General features: G+C 36.0%; 1 protein-coding gene across 1 annotated transcript in view; it reads right to left on the reverse strand.

Moving 5' to 3' along the window:
• Positions 1-14,503, reverse strand: part of HERC2 (E3 ubiquitin-protein ligase HERC2) — a 645,607-nt gene that overhangs the window by 407,605 nt on the left and 223,499 nt on the right. The window contains exon 30 of the mRNA XM_089238586.1: positions 8,560-8,684. Coding sequence (XP_089094712.1) covers positions 8,560-8,684 — 125 coding nt within the window. The remainder of the gene's footprint in view (positions 1-8,559; positions 8,685-14,503) is intronic.

Here is a 14,503-nt window from a genome sequence, read left to right on the forward strand (position 1 = left end):
CCTGTTTAAGTTGATCTGGAGCAAATCACTATTGCTTTGATTCTCGACTACTCCCCATTAGCTTCACGTCATCTGTGAATTTCTTAGAAATCCAATGAAAACCTGGTTTTCAACCTACTTTTGTAGTAGTGGTAAGATTTTTACTTCAGTAAAATATAACAAACCTATGCAGGAAGGGGTATAGGGGTCCCGTGTCTGCCCCAAGACCAGTGCCATCTTAATACATGGGCCCATCTGGGCACATCCCAGGGGCCTCAAGGGAATGCAGGCCTCACAAAAATGAGAACCAGTTTAAATTTTCGAGAATTTCCAGGTGGGATCTCAGAAAAATTGCTTGGCTTTCCATGATGCTCTAAAGACAGCCTGTTTAAGACAATCAAAAATTAAAATTATTTTTTGGAATAAATTACAGTATTGAAAGAAAATACCTTTACGTGCTATATTTTTCAATTTCTGTTAATTTAAAATGTTTTTGAAGGTAAGGAATTCAAAATGTCTCTGGGATAGATACACAGTGTCCCCCTCATAATATTCACATAAAACTGTGAAATTCTATTATAAACTGATATAGTGGTGGAAAATGCGTTTAATCATCAATCAATGATGGTTTTTATCATCAATTCTTTTGAAACCATGCTAATGCATATTCTGAAATCGAATAATTCTATCGTATGTATTTTACAGTTTTTAATCAATGATTGGATTGGTGATGATTTAGTTGAATTCACATTTCAAGTTCTCCGATAATTTAAATTGACAACCATCACCCCACAGTAACATTGCTGGTCACTTGAGTATAGTGTTTCATTGTATTAGGGAAGCTTAAATTGAAAACAGAAAGTACAAATACATAATGCAGGGGTTCTCGAACTGTGTGCCGCAGCACTCGGCAAACGGTTTTCTGAAGCAACTGTTAAACACTGCTCTGAGGAGCCGGGGATAAGCGTTGATTAGGAAAAAAAATGCTGCGGGTGGAAAAAGTTTGAGAGAACCCCTGACATAACATCTAAGTGTATAAGAGGCCCCACACATCCTCCAACACTGCCTGCGCTAGGATCTTTGATGGGCCCCAGGCCAAGTGATTTTTCTGAGGTCCTATTAGGCAAATTATCGAAAGTTTCAACCAGATCTAATTTTTGTGAGGCTCCTCTTCTCTTGGAACCCTGAACTGTGCCTGGGTGAAACAATTCTTTTTGACAGCACTCTCACCCTTATCTAAGGGGCCGGTGAGTATCAATAGTTTCAGACACGAAAAATATTTGCCCGATTTTATATATTGGGGGGGGGGGGAAGGAATCGGCTTCCATTATTTCAAAATATACAAGAATGCTCTAAAATATCCATACAAAAAATTTTAAATACACAATTCAATAAATTAACACAAAAACTGACAAAAATTCAGCACTGAAGGTAATTTTAAACTAATGAGAGAAAATAAAATCCTGAAACTGCTAAAAATTTTTGACTTGATGAATCAAAAATAACTGAAACAAAAATTCCTGCACCAATAAAAATTCAGAATTTACAGGGGGGGAAATTCCAGAATTGTTGAAAGAAATAATTCCACAATTGATGAAAATTCAGAATTAATGCAAGAAGTAATTTCAGAATTCATGAAAGTCTCCAATAGTTTACCGTGAGTGCGGGGGCCCACAAAGCACGGTGCCCAGTGTGACCACTACTTACGCACATTCCTAAGAGCAGCTCTCACTTTCAAGCAGAAATCACTTTTCCTCATTTCTCTTTGACAGCCTCAACAGTTTTTTCCACTGAGGGCAAAGCAAGAATCGGGGGATGGGGTGCTGAGACTAAGGTGAAGAGATGCTTGGCTAGTCAGTAAATATCTGTTGTTTAAATTTTGTTGGCTGGGCTGTGACCTCACATCCCGTTGGCTGAGATTTTTAGCAGCCCCAAACAGAGGCGGATTCAAATGCGGGAGCACCAAGCGCACACCCTGGGGGCCACGTAAAACCCAAATGTTACACTTTTTCTAATTTAAGGGGTCCAGTATTTACTTTTGTATCCGGGGCCTCAACTGACTTTTACCCCCATCCAAGCAAAACTTTTCACTGGCCCTTCTGTAGTTAATTTACAGCTTGAAAAAACCCCAAAAAATTATGGTAATTGTCCTAAGCCCCAGGGCTGTTCCCATGTCGGCCCTACCCTTGTGGGGTCAAATGCCAAACTTGACCATAGGGAAATAAGGCGTCGACATCTGCACAACAATTTTATACTGAATTTAAGAGTTGAACTTGAAAGTTATTGGCAACATTCCCAGTTTTAAACGACAGCGGATGATTTTTCTACAGTTAATTACACAAAAGAAAGAAAGAAAAAAAAATGTAATTTAAATAAAAGCTAACTTACGTGGGGTAGAATATAGTTCACCAATATGTCACTATAAAATCCTTTGAACTTTCAAAAAAAACAAATCTTAAGCTTTTTTTTTTTTTTTTTTTGCTCACATAGGAGCGTTTCATTATTCCAATAGAGTAAATTTGTGATTACTACTATCTGACATAAATAGTTCAATCTTACATGAACGGCAAGGAATGGTTTGATTCTCTACATGCAGCTTGTGATCCGACAGACATTTTGAGCGGGAAAAAAAATTACACACCAAAGGAAGTCCAGCCAGGGCCACAACTAGGGGGGAGCAGACGGGTTAGTGCGGGTTAGGCGCTAGACCCGAGGGGGCGAAAATTTCATTCTGAAACTTTGCCTTCAACATTACCAGGAGGCGTCAAAATGCACGCTTGCCCCAGATGACCAAGCATCTAGTTGCGGCCTTGAGTCCAGCATAGGAATTTGTATTGCTGTACAGCAGAAACGATTTTTTTCCCCCTTATGTGGTAGGTATATCTATTCAAGAAAACAGCCAGGGAATTTTAGCCGCACACTAATTGTATGCTATCAGCGGCTCTCTTTTCACTGAAAAAAAAAGGGCAGACAGCTTCAATATTGTTAATTGAACGCATATGTTGAATGGGTCTGCAAACCGATTTTTTCCTCTCCCTATAAAAATATTTGGTTCAGAGGAAAAAAAAGAAACTTATTCTCCTTTGAAGTTATGCAGATTGGCAAGTGGCACAGATGTTTTTTCAGTCTCAGAGGAACGTGGGATACAGTTTTCTCATGGCATTATTGTCTTCAGGTCATTTTCTGTGGTGCCGACAATGGCAAAGCGTGAACACGCAAACAACAGGGTCATCTGGATGTCAACAGAGAGCCCTGAAGCAGTAGGATATTTTCGGGAAAAAGGGACTGAGAAAGTATGGAAAAACATTTCCCACCCCTGCTGTATTGTTTGGGTCTCATGAAGACGAATACTCCAAAATAAAAAAATTAAAAAATTAAAAATACTAGTTTTGAGGGGGAGGGGAGGACCAGAGACATGTTTACCTTCTTTTAGGCCTTGCAGCGAAACGAAGGTTTTTCAGTGCAATAAGGATTTTCAGAGGAAGAGGGATCTTCTAAATTCTTATAATTTACAATGGCGGCTGGAAGCCTTGGTTTTGGAACTCTAGGAGGGTTTTTAATCTTTCCCTTTGTATGATTTTTAGGCTGAAAAATTTAAATAATATGTACCATAATAGTGAAATAAACCAATTAGTTATTCATGGAAACGCTTTGAAAAATGAAAGGGTAATGAATATATTCTCGTGGCCCAGTACAATTGATGTCACAGTATGGTACCGGGCCGTGGCCCGGCGGTTGAGAAACACTGTTTTAGAGATAACTTCATGGTGATAATTAAAACGTTGTGTATATTTTATTTTTATATTTGAAGTCACTTATGCATTTTTTTTCACAAATTATCCCTCACAATGCCAGAAGTCGTGAAAAAGAGAAAAACAAACGTTGAACCATTTCTCCTTCCTTTTTGAATCTCAATATACAGTATCTCATTTCACTAGGATGGTTTTTTTAATACATGTTTCTACGTCTGTATTTGTTTGTATAAACTTATGTTGAGCTTTGAGTTTTAATTTTGATAATAGCACTGAAATAAATAATTCTGTGGTCCGATTTTTTTTTTTTTGAGGTATAAACTTCAGATAACAAAGCTATGCCATTATTGCATTTATTATTATTTTTTGTCTTATTTTACAAGTTTTATTTTCTCAGCGACTTTTTTTTGTACTTTCAACTACATTGGTGAAACTATTGATTGATGCCTTTTAACCCTTTAAACGGCAGTAAGCTTCCTTATGATTTTCAGCAGTAAATGAGTATATAAAGTAATGAAAAGTAATGGGTATAGAGCAGTTTTTCAAAGTGTGCATCACTGTTTTTAGGGGCATCGCCAACCTTTATGTGGAGTGCCATGGCGACATGGGCGGAGATACGGAGGGGTGTGGGGGGCATTGCCCCCCCCCCAGCATCAAAGGTGGAGTCGACTGATCTAATGTATAAATGTATATATGAATTGACATCATTATCATCGTGGCACCCCCAGACTTCCAAGTCTATCTCCGCCTATGCGTGGCGAGCTTGAGATATTGATTTGTGCACCTAATTTATGCTCTGAAGAAGTTCTTTTATACGGGAAAATATCTATTAACCTATCCTGAAGAGCTGCTGATGAATCATGAATTAGGGAAGGGAGCCGTGGTTGACAAGTTCGTGAACCATTGGTATAGGGAAAAGTGTTCCACTGAGACAGGGATTAACTTTACAAAATATTTGGGCTTGCCAATGCCAAAATAAGGAGGCGAGATATCTTGTTAATGCCACTTCAAAGGGTTGAGATCCATCTGAAATCAGTGATAAAATGTACTGTCTCAAGTGTATTGCTGTGACCACCGTTGTAGTATTGAGATTCTATGATGCTCATTTTATTCTCATGCTTAATGGACATATAGGGTGTATGGGAAAGTCCCTTGGACCTGAAATGAATTGCAAACAAAAAGAGCTACAGCAATGCAACTTCTTACAAGGAAAGGGTCCCACGCATGGCCCCCACATCTTGTAGCGGGGCCCCTAGGCTGGGTTCTTTTGCGGGCCCCTCGGTCAGGTTTTTAATGGGCCCCTTTTGTTGTTAATTTATAGCGTGAAAAAGCAAAAAATGATTATAATCATCCTGGGCCCCAGGACTAGAGCCCTGTCAGCTCCCCCCTCGTATGTGGGGGCCATGGTCCCACGGATGTCTTCAAAAATTTTAATTTTAAAAAAAGCGCTTTCAGAGTGCAATATTTGAGCTATGTTGAAATGGTGATTGGTATTGTTGAGCAATACCATTCAAATGATTGGTATTGCTTTAGCAACACGAGCAGATATGTTTGGTTTCCCTGGCAGGCTTTGAAGATACAAATGGCCACCATTGTTATGTAAACTTTAGAACTTATAATAGATCGGGGGAGTAATAATGTATATAAATAACAAAATCAAATCTGTAAAGAAAAACCATTCAAAATTTGTCTCAGCTGAAGAATTATGTACAGTAAACTCTCGGTAACTCGACACCCCAAAAGTATTGACAAACATTTCGACTTAAGAGGATGTTGAGTTAGCGGGGTTTCACTCTGAATTTTTGTCCTATCGTTTTTGTGTACGTAATTATATACATCCTAACAATTGTATTAAATAAAATGCTAATTCTCATTAGTTTTAATTCGGTGTTGTTTCAAAATAGAATCAAAACGTATAAAAAAAATTTGCATGTTTTTCTTTCCAAACAGAAAACAAAAATTTTTCTATACTATTCAGTTTATACCGTGATTGTTCAGCTTTTTCCTGATGGTGTAGAAAGTGATATATCACATCTAGTGCATCATGGAGAGATGGTGCAGATAATTCTTCATCTGAACTTTCTGTGAGTGAGAGAGTGATATATATATATATATATATTCTATTTCTTCGAAACATGAAGCACTTGCTTTTTTTGGGTGATTGATTCTAGAATACTCTCTATCGTCTTCTAAAAGTCCTGAAGTTACAAGATCAGAGTCAATACTCACAAATTTATCATCGATACAATCACCCATGGTGCTATTTATGCTTTTTTCACACTTAATCTGGGAGGAATGTTCGGAGAAATAATCGTTTTCCAAAGACTCAGAACAAAAACCAACATGACGGAAGCAGTTTCAAATTGCGGTACTCGTGCTGAGTTCCATGCAGAATCAATCATTTCAACTGCATCTGAAACAGAAATTTTTGCATCTACTCTAACATCCACAAATTCACAAATTTTTTGGTCTGTAATTTTCTGTAAAAAGTTTTCATACTTAGGATAATTCCTAATTTTCTTGATTGAGACTTTTTTGGAATCTTTTTCTTTCTCTTGAATTATTGATCCTGATAGTGAGATTGAGGATTTGAACCACAAAAGAGTTGCTTCCTGTACATCGCTGAATTCTGATTTCTTATGCATTTTCTGCTAGGTTCATAAGAAGATTGAAATGCTGAAAAAAAATTCCGCTCATTTTTAGCAAATGCTGAAATGGGTTCCGTGCAACTCCATATTCTTCGGCGAGTTCACTCTGAGTTTTTCTGGATTCTAGTTTTTTGTTTGTATAGAGTATTATAAAATTCCTCAACAATACTAATGATTTCATTTCCATATTTTGTGATGGTTCCATCTTTTCTTTTTTGTGCAAAAATTTCCTTTCTCTTAACACACAGTTTTCGTTTCGCTGATTTTAAGCTCCTATTATCTTCCAATGCTTTCTTTACAATATCGCAATTAAACTTCCTGACATCTTCTGTAATCCGCTTTCGCACTGTCTTGCAAAGTTCTGCATATTCCACTTTTGATTTAGGGTCATTCTTCTTAATCTGAAATTCTCATAAGTTTTTCATTTCATAAGTTTCTTTGTTCTTCTGTTATTTTCTTCACCAGTTTGATTTCTTTTTCTCCAGCGACTTCTTTTGCTACTTCTTTTACGGTAGTGGTTAAAGTTTTATTCATCGTGGTGACATCTTGTTCATCCTCAGTGGTGTTATACCAATACATATAAACACGAATATGGATGTCATAAAATTTCAAAAATACAGCAATGCAATTAGAAATAGTCGGGGATATTAACATAAATTTACATAATCTAGATAACAAAACTTCAAACACCTTGATATAATGGCATTAAATGGATTTGTACCCCTTCATAATAGCAATACAAGAGAAATTAATGAATCTAAAACATGCCTAGACCATGTTTCTTACAGAACTCAAATAGGCACTACATTAAAATTTCTGGTATACTAAACTCAAATAATAGATCATTATCCAGTAATAGGGTTTATAAATTTCTTACAAAGGAAACCAGAAGGAAATAATGATCAAAACAAACAAATAAATATAATAAATTATAATAAATTCAAAGATTTTATTGCAAATATAAATTTAGTTGGTGTTCTAGAGGAAAGATGTCTAGAAAATAAATACATATGATTTTCAGATATTATAACATAAATTCTAATCTCTAGATAAAACAAGTTAAAATTAAACCCAAAAAATGCAAAAACAATTGGATCACTAAGGGCGGTATTCACCAACATAGTTTAAACTATAGTCACAATTTTTTGATAGGAGATCGACACAGATTGGTTAAATACAGGTTTTTACCTGTGTGTTATTGTTGAAGAGTAGAAAAGTGCATTAAAAGCAATTGAACAGGAAAAAGTTTCCCCCCATGACTGTTTTATACTTCCCACTCTTTTCCATAACTGCATGCTTTTGTAACTTTGGTTAATAGTTTTACTACTTTAATGTACAAAAAATATAGAATTTTCCAGTTTTTGTAAGCATTTTCTTTCCTTCAGGGTTATATACCAGAAATAACAGTACTTTAAGGCTATCTACCTGCATGCAAATCCAGCATATATAGAGCATGAATTTGCTTTGTTCCCATTAGATCACATATGCATCTTTGTGAAAATCATATGGGATTGATTCACCTGTTCACAAATTATCAAAATTTTTGCGAGATCATGAGTAAAATAGAGTATTGACAAAAAAAGACCTATATATAGACCTTGATATTGTTGGCAAAATCTCAAACCCAGAGAATTAGAGTAGACCGAAACCTCTGATGTACAGTATTGTTCTTTCTTTTAGAAAACATTCTGGATTCAATGCATTATCTGCTTGCTTACAGATAAAAACCAATAAGCACAACAAACAATAAAACCCTCACAAAAAATTTAAAATTACATATTTATTTTTTTAAAAAGTCTTGAAAGAAATAGCATAAGAGTACTTGACATATAAGCAAATGGCAATACTATGTTAATTATAGTTTTTTAAAGTAATTCCCGATAGCAGACTGACAAAACATTCAATTAGGAAATTAGCATTATATAAACAAATATTCCAATAGATATAAAATCACATCATACTTTGTTACTGTAGCATTTATTATGTATTAAACAGTATTTTAAAACCCAAATTTAGTCAGTTACTAGTTTGGTCGATTTGAATTCTGCATGAATAACTACCTTAAGCAATATTTAGGTTTCCATGAGTACAAACAAGTTTCTTTTTAATAGGAAAAACTCCACTGTAATTACGCTTTAAAATAATAACACAATAAAAATTTTTTAACACTAATGTCTTACTTTCAAATTTGTTAAGATTTCTTGCTTGCTATCTGCCATTCTGTGATATTCATGAATATTGTCCATTGAATAAGATGCATCTCGTTGCTTCCGACAGATTAATGGTTCATATTGCTGTTTTTTAGCTGAAAATTGATCATTAACAAATTGAAAATCAAATTTAGTGAATAATCCTTCCATACTTATCAAATATGATAGCCGGCATAGACAACATGTGATATATGAATCATACTTTAAAATAAACTTTTTTGGAATTTTATTTTTAAGCCAAAGTTAATTTTTCTTAGTCAAATTTCTAAGCAATTAACTGACTTCTCTTTGTTCAGACAAATTAGTTCTTTCCCATATTTTTTTGTAATTTTTCTAACTCTCAGGTGAAGTAATGTATTTGCAAAAATACATCTGATGCAGTTTAGTGATAATCTTTGTTATTTTCATACAAAACTTAAGTTTACACAAATAAACTTTATTTTATCCAAAAAAGCCTACTTGTAAAAAAATAACATTAAAATTTAATATGCAATAAGAATGACACTTGTACTTCATAAAAGAAATATAACTAGGATTTTCAGATCTTTTATTACCTAAAATTCTTAAAAATATGCTAGCATTTATGACAAAAAAAATATATATGACGTTAAAATCTAAAAATATGATATTATAATGTTCTCATTTTTTTTAAGCTTTTGCTTCTTAACTTATTAAAAAAATTCATTAATTTACCTCTTTAACTGAAATTCAAATGAAAACCATGCCTCCCTAATGCACATTAACTGTTTTTTAGTATGTTCTAGAATCGCTCTGAATTTTATGAGATACAGTATAAAATGTTTATAAAAAAAATGCTATTGTTTAGTTTCTTTACGAAACATTCAGAGAACTTACTTTGCAGAGGTTTTTTTCAAAAATTCGAGAAAAACTAGCACATGAAGCAATATTTGTAGAAGCGTTTATCTAGTTTCTTTTTTATCTAGTTATTTTTTAAGGTAAATAGCTATAATCCCACACATTAAATTGGTTTTGTGCTGGAACTTTTAACATATCTGACAAAATATGATACATCTGTACCATCAGTCTTAAAACCAAGAGCAACTCCGATCTACCTTCATTGGGCAATTTACTACCATTTTACCCAGCTGCAGGGGCAAGTGAGTTGTGTTGAAAGTGTGTGTATGGCTATATCCAACTCATACCTAATATACCTAACTATCTCCATGTGTATCTAGTGTTTTGCATGAAGGTTGGTGCTGCTATCTGTACTTCAAATTGTGAATTAAGTGTAATGCTTGAATATTTGTACAGTTGTAGGCAGGAGCTGAAACTGGGAAAGAGCAGGGACATCTGGTGCCCTGAATGCTGGACCAAGTTTGCTTTTCGTTCCTTCAAAATTATAGAGACGGCATAAAAAAATAGGTATTTTTCCATTTTTATTTTTAGTTGCAGCCCTGGGTGTAATATCTGTTGTGAGACTTTCAACAGAGGGATAACCTCACATTCGAGCCTTAAGCTGGAAAACGAGAGAAAACCAACTCTAGCCACCCACTACTGCACCATCGGTAGAATTCAAACCCAGGCTCATGTGATTCGAATCTCTCACAGTGCCCACATGACCAGTGGTGTAACCAGGTTTTTGTCAGTGGGGGAGCGAAATATAATAAGGCGCCTTATTCTGTTCCTCATTTAGGCACAATTAAAAAAAATTTAAGTATACAAAGAAACTTGTTAAAATTTCAATAAAAACTTCATTTGTTTATGTTTTGTTTTTGTGTTTATTTTTCACATAATTTTTTTAACTGAAAATAAAAATGTAAATAATAGTTTATATATAGTGTAAACTACAAGATATGCGAAACGAAAAACCCTAATAAATTGAACTTGTCATGACAGTGAAAAAAAATATATTTATGGGTTTCTAGAACTATGTAATATTGTTTTTATCATGAGATATTTATGCAACAGTTTTGCACTCATAAGTGAAGCTGAAAAAGTTTGATTAAAACCTATATGATCTCTTAGTTTTGACGCAAATTTTTGCAAAGAGCAAAATTCATAATCAGAACGTTTTCCATCTTTTTTCATCTTTGAAAAGTTCTCAATTACTTTTTGAACCCAATCCAGCAAATCTTTCTTCTTCCATGGTCGATCTTAAATAAGATTTTATCATTTTTAACCTGCTGAATGATCTTTCTGCATAAGAGCTGATGATTGGCAAAGTTAGATAAAGTCTGTAGAGTTAGATATAATTGCCTTCATTTCATGTGTAATCATGAATTTTAGCATTGTGCTGATAATATTCAATGCTTTTATGTCGTCCTATATATCTTTGCAGAGGTTTCTAAATGAAAGAAATTCCTTCACCAGTTTGTCTTTATCTAAGACATCATCGTATTCTTTAGCCAAACTAACAGCAATTTTTTCTTGTGCGTCGTCTTCAAAAAAGTGAATCGGGTCCAGGGAGACAAAGTTGCATGCTGTTTCATCAAACTGCCTGAATCTTTCAGTTAAGATGTTCATGATGAAATCTAGTGAGACTAGATATGTTTTCGTGATGAAGTTTCTCCCACTATTCGACACAACTTCATCTTTGGTGATCTCATCATGGAAGTGTGTTTTTTTGCATCTTGTATTTTTTGTACTCGACAGGAATGCCACACTTTTCCTAAACCGTTGGCTTTAGATAAGACAACTTTCAATTAAAAAAAATGTTTTAAACGGTGTTTAAATGAAAAAAATTAATAAAAAAGTTCTTCAGTTTTCTAATTATTAGAAAGTTGTTGCCCTGTCGCGTTACAGGGCCATCTCAACCAATATGGATTTGTGGGGAGGAAATGCCCCAGTGTCAGTTAGGAGCATTGACCGATCCAATATGAGTATGTGCTGACATTACTGTGGTATTTATGCCCCACCAGCCAGGGCCGCAACTAGGGCGAAGCAAGCAGTCAGGTGCGCTTGACAAGAGGAGGCTCTCTAATTTCACACTCTAACACCTCCTTGAACATTATAAAGGGGTGCCAAAAGGCAAGCTTGGCCCAGCTGACCAAGTATTTAGTTATAGCCCTGCTCCCAGCCTATCAAAACTCTTTATGCTTATAGTTTTGACGAGTTTGAGTGCCTGCCCCGTCCTTCTCCAACCCGATACCCGATTTTATATACAGTGAAACCTTGATAGCACGATACTCTAACGACCAGGAAAAAATATTGTTGTAGAGGGATTTATTGTTATATCGGGTATCATTGTAGTGAGGTTTCACTGTACTAGTTTTCAAGAGAGAGAAAGTTTGCATCCAGAAAAAGTCATAAATAATTACAGAATATACAGAAGTGCTGAAAAATTAAATCCGCATAAAAATACATGAGCACACTAAACAGAAATTATTAAAATGTAAAGATTTATTTGAAGAAATAATTTCAGAACTGAAAAAATGTTTGAACTAATGAAAGAAATAATTTCCTGAATTTAAGAAAAACATTCCGAATCTATCTTAATTGTGAATAAGTCCTCAATAATTTAGACGGCCTTTGTTTCATCCAGGGCCCTGGGCCACCTCAATATACTTGGTCAGCCGAGTGAGCACGCATTTTGGTGCCACAGTGTGTAAGGGGTGCTTGCAGATGAATTCCTAAAAAATGTTTCCATTTTTGTTTCTGATTTAATCAAATGCTGTTCACGTGCATTGAGAAGACAATAATAATGGCCCCCAAAGCGAGCTATCATTTACTGATTCAATAAAAAATGATTTCATTTTTTGTTAATGAACTTTGAAATTCAGTTTCGCTCAAAACTCAGCCTCTGGTGACATTTTGGTAACTTTTTTGCTCGCAGTAACCAATCACCGGCATGCTAATGCTTCCTGTGTTACTAAGAAAGTAGAGATTGAAACTACGCTCCCGGGCCACCTCAAGATACTTGGTCAGCCGAGCGAGCCTACATTATTTCCGTGCGACAGTGTGTAAGGGGCACTTGCAGGATGAATTCTGCCCCCGACGAATAAGACTCGCTTGCTCCACCCTAGTTTCAATCCGGCACTCCGGTTAAGATGTCTCTATCAACATACAACTTACGAAATCCTTGCTTAAGGCATTTTTCCATTAAATAGTCTTATTTTCAGAATCCCGGTGTTTTTCCCTATGTCAAGACATCCTTCGTTTAAGAATTTTTTCCGCTCAATAAGTTTATTTAAGAATGCATTCTGCACACTGTAATGAGAATTGATGAATTCAATGTTGAAGGTGTGATTTGAGGTATAAATTCATGAACCTCAGCGTCTCCTGCAGTGATGTTTTGACGCAATATATATATTAGGTAACTTTATGCTAGTGTTTGGGAAGGAAACCAGGGCTGAATGAATCTATTGTCCGACAATCTTGGGGGCATGTAAAAATTATAAATACCAGATTATAAGTGAATGCAGACTCCTCGAACGGGATGGGGGGAGAGGACATATGTGGGGGAGAGGGAGCATGGGGCTCGTGGTCTCCCCCCAACGATCAAAATTTATTTTTTTGATGCAAGAAATATTTTTTTTTAATTAAATTTTCAGAAGAAAATATCTTTATATGTTATTATAATCAATTTCTATTTATTTCAATGCTATTATTTTAACAACTAAAAATTTCTTTTTTAGAAATTCATTGCAACCCACCCTCTAAACCAGCAGTTCTAAAACTGTGCATCACAGAGCAGTGACCCTGACAAAGGTTTTTCAGAGATTCTTTGTTAAACAGCTCTGGGGAGCCTGCAGAGCTCACAGATAAGCATTTATTCGGGAAAGGGGGCACAGCAGGTGGAAAAAGTGTAAGAACCCCTGCTCTAAGCCATATATGTATTATAAACCCTTGGTCCGCAAACCGAATGTGACCCTGGGGGTTATCTGATGTGGCCTGCGCCCCTGAAACCTAATTTTGCAAAAATAAAGTAAGTGACACATTTATAGATAGCTTAAGTGACCTGTGGCACAATATCAGAGCATTTGAGTGGCCCGTGGCACATTTTTAGATCACTCAAGTAGGCACATGGTACAGTCACAGATCACCTAATTCACCTGTGACACAGTTACAGAACACTTAGGTGAGAGCAGGGTTATGCCAAACATTTAAGGGGAAAAGAGAACTCTCTAGTTACTCAATTATTTGCTATAGTTCATGAAAACATTTACTATAGGTAGATACCCTAGTAACGATCTTCGATCCGAGAACCCACAATGATCCTAGATTGCACGTCTCCCAAGGAGTGACGTCATCTTCGTCACATAGACGTACATGTTTTTTGGCTACGCCACTGCACTAGTGCAGAGAGGGAAATTTTTCCTAGTATGCAAATAAGCCTAGATGGCACTTGGAGCACTTTAACTCGTATAAGAATGCGCAGTTCCTTCTTACTGGGCTGCATTTGTAATTTGTTTGCGTGTTAGCACTGCTGGTGTCCTAAGAGTTCTCCATCTTTAGAAGCGATCTGCCAAGTTATTGCTGAGGTCTGAAAAATAATGGATTGAACTTCACTGAGGATCACCTCCACCAGAAGTTGCTTATGCCAAGTTGTCAGATACTCTTCTCGATCTGCCAGGCTGGACTAACCTACCATTCTTGAATGCTCTTGCTTCATCATCATCATCAGATGGACTAAATCCAATATTGGGAGCCTAAGCATCCATTTCCACCGACTGGAACTTATGGACTCGTGGTTGCCGATCGTTTATGGCCATTGACTGGAACCTACAGATTCGTCACCACCAATCATTCATTGCCACCGACTGGAACCTATGGACTCGTCGTTGATTGCTCACCTTCGTTGACCAGGACCCTACAGAGTCGTTGTCGATTGTTCTTCTCTGCCGAAAAGATTCTACAATCTTGGTACCGATCGTTTATCGCCGGCTATCGGACCCTACGACCTCATCGCCGCCGACCAGACCTACAGACTTGCCGCTGATCACTCGTTGCCATT

This window comes from Pholcus phalangioides, unplaced genomic scaffold, assembly GCF_987345545.1.
Source record: "Pholcus phalangioides strain wild (caught in Gottingen) unplaced genomic scaffold, Ppha-v1.0 ptg000011l_1, whole genome shotgun sequence".
Lineage (NCBI taxonomy): Eukaryota > Metazoa > Arthropoda > Arachnida > Araneae > Pholcidae > Pholcus > Pholcus phalangioides.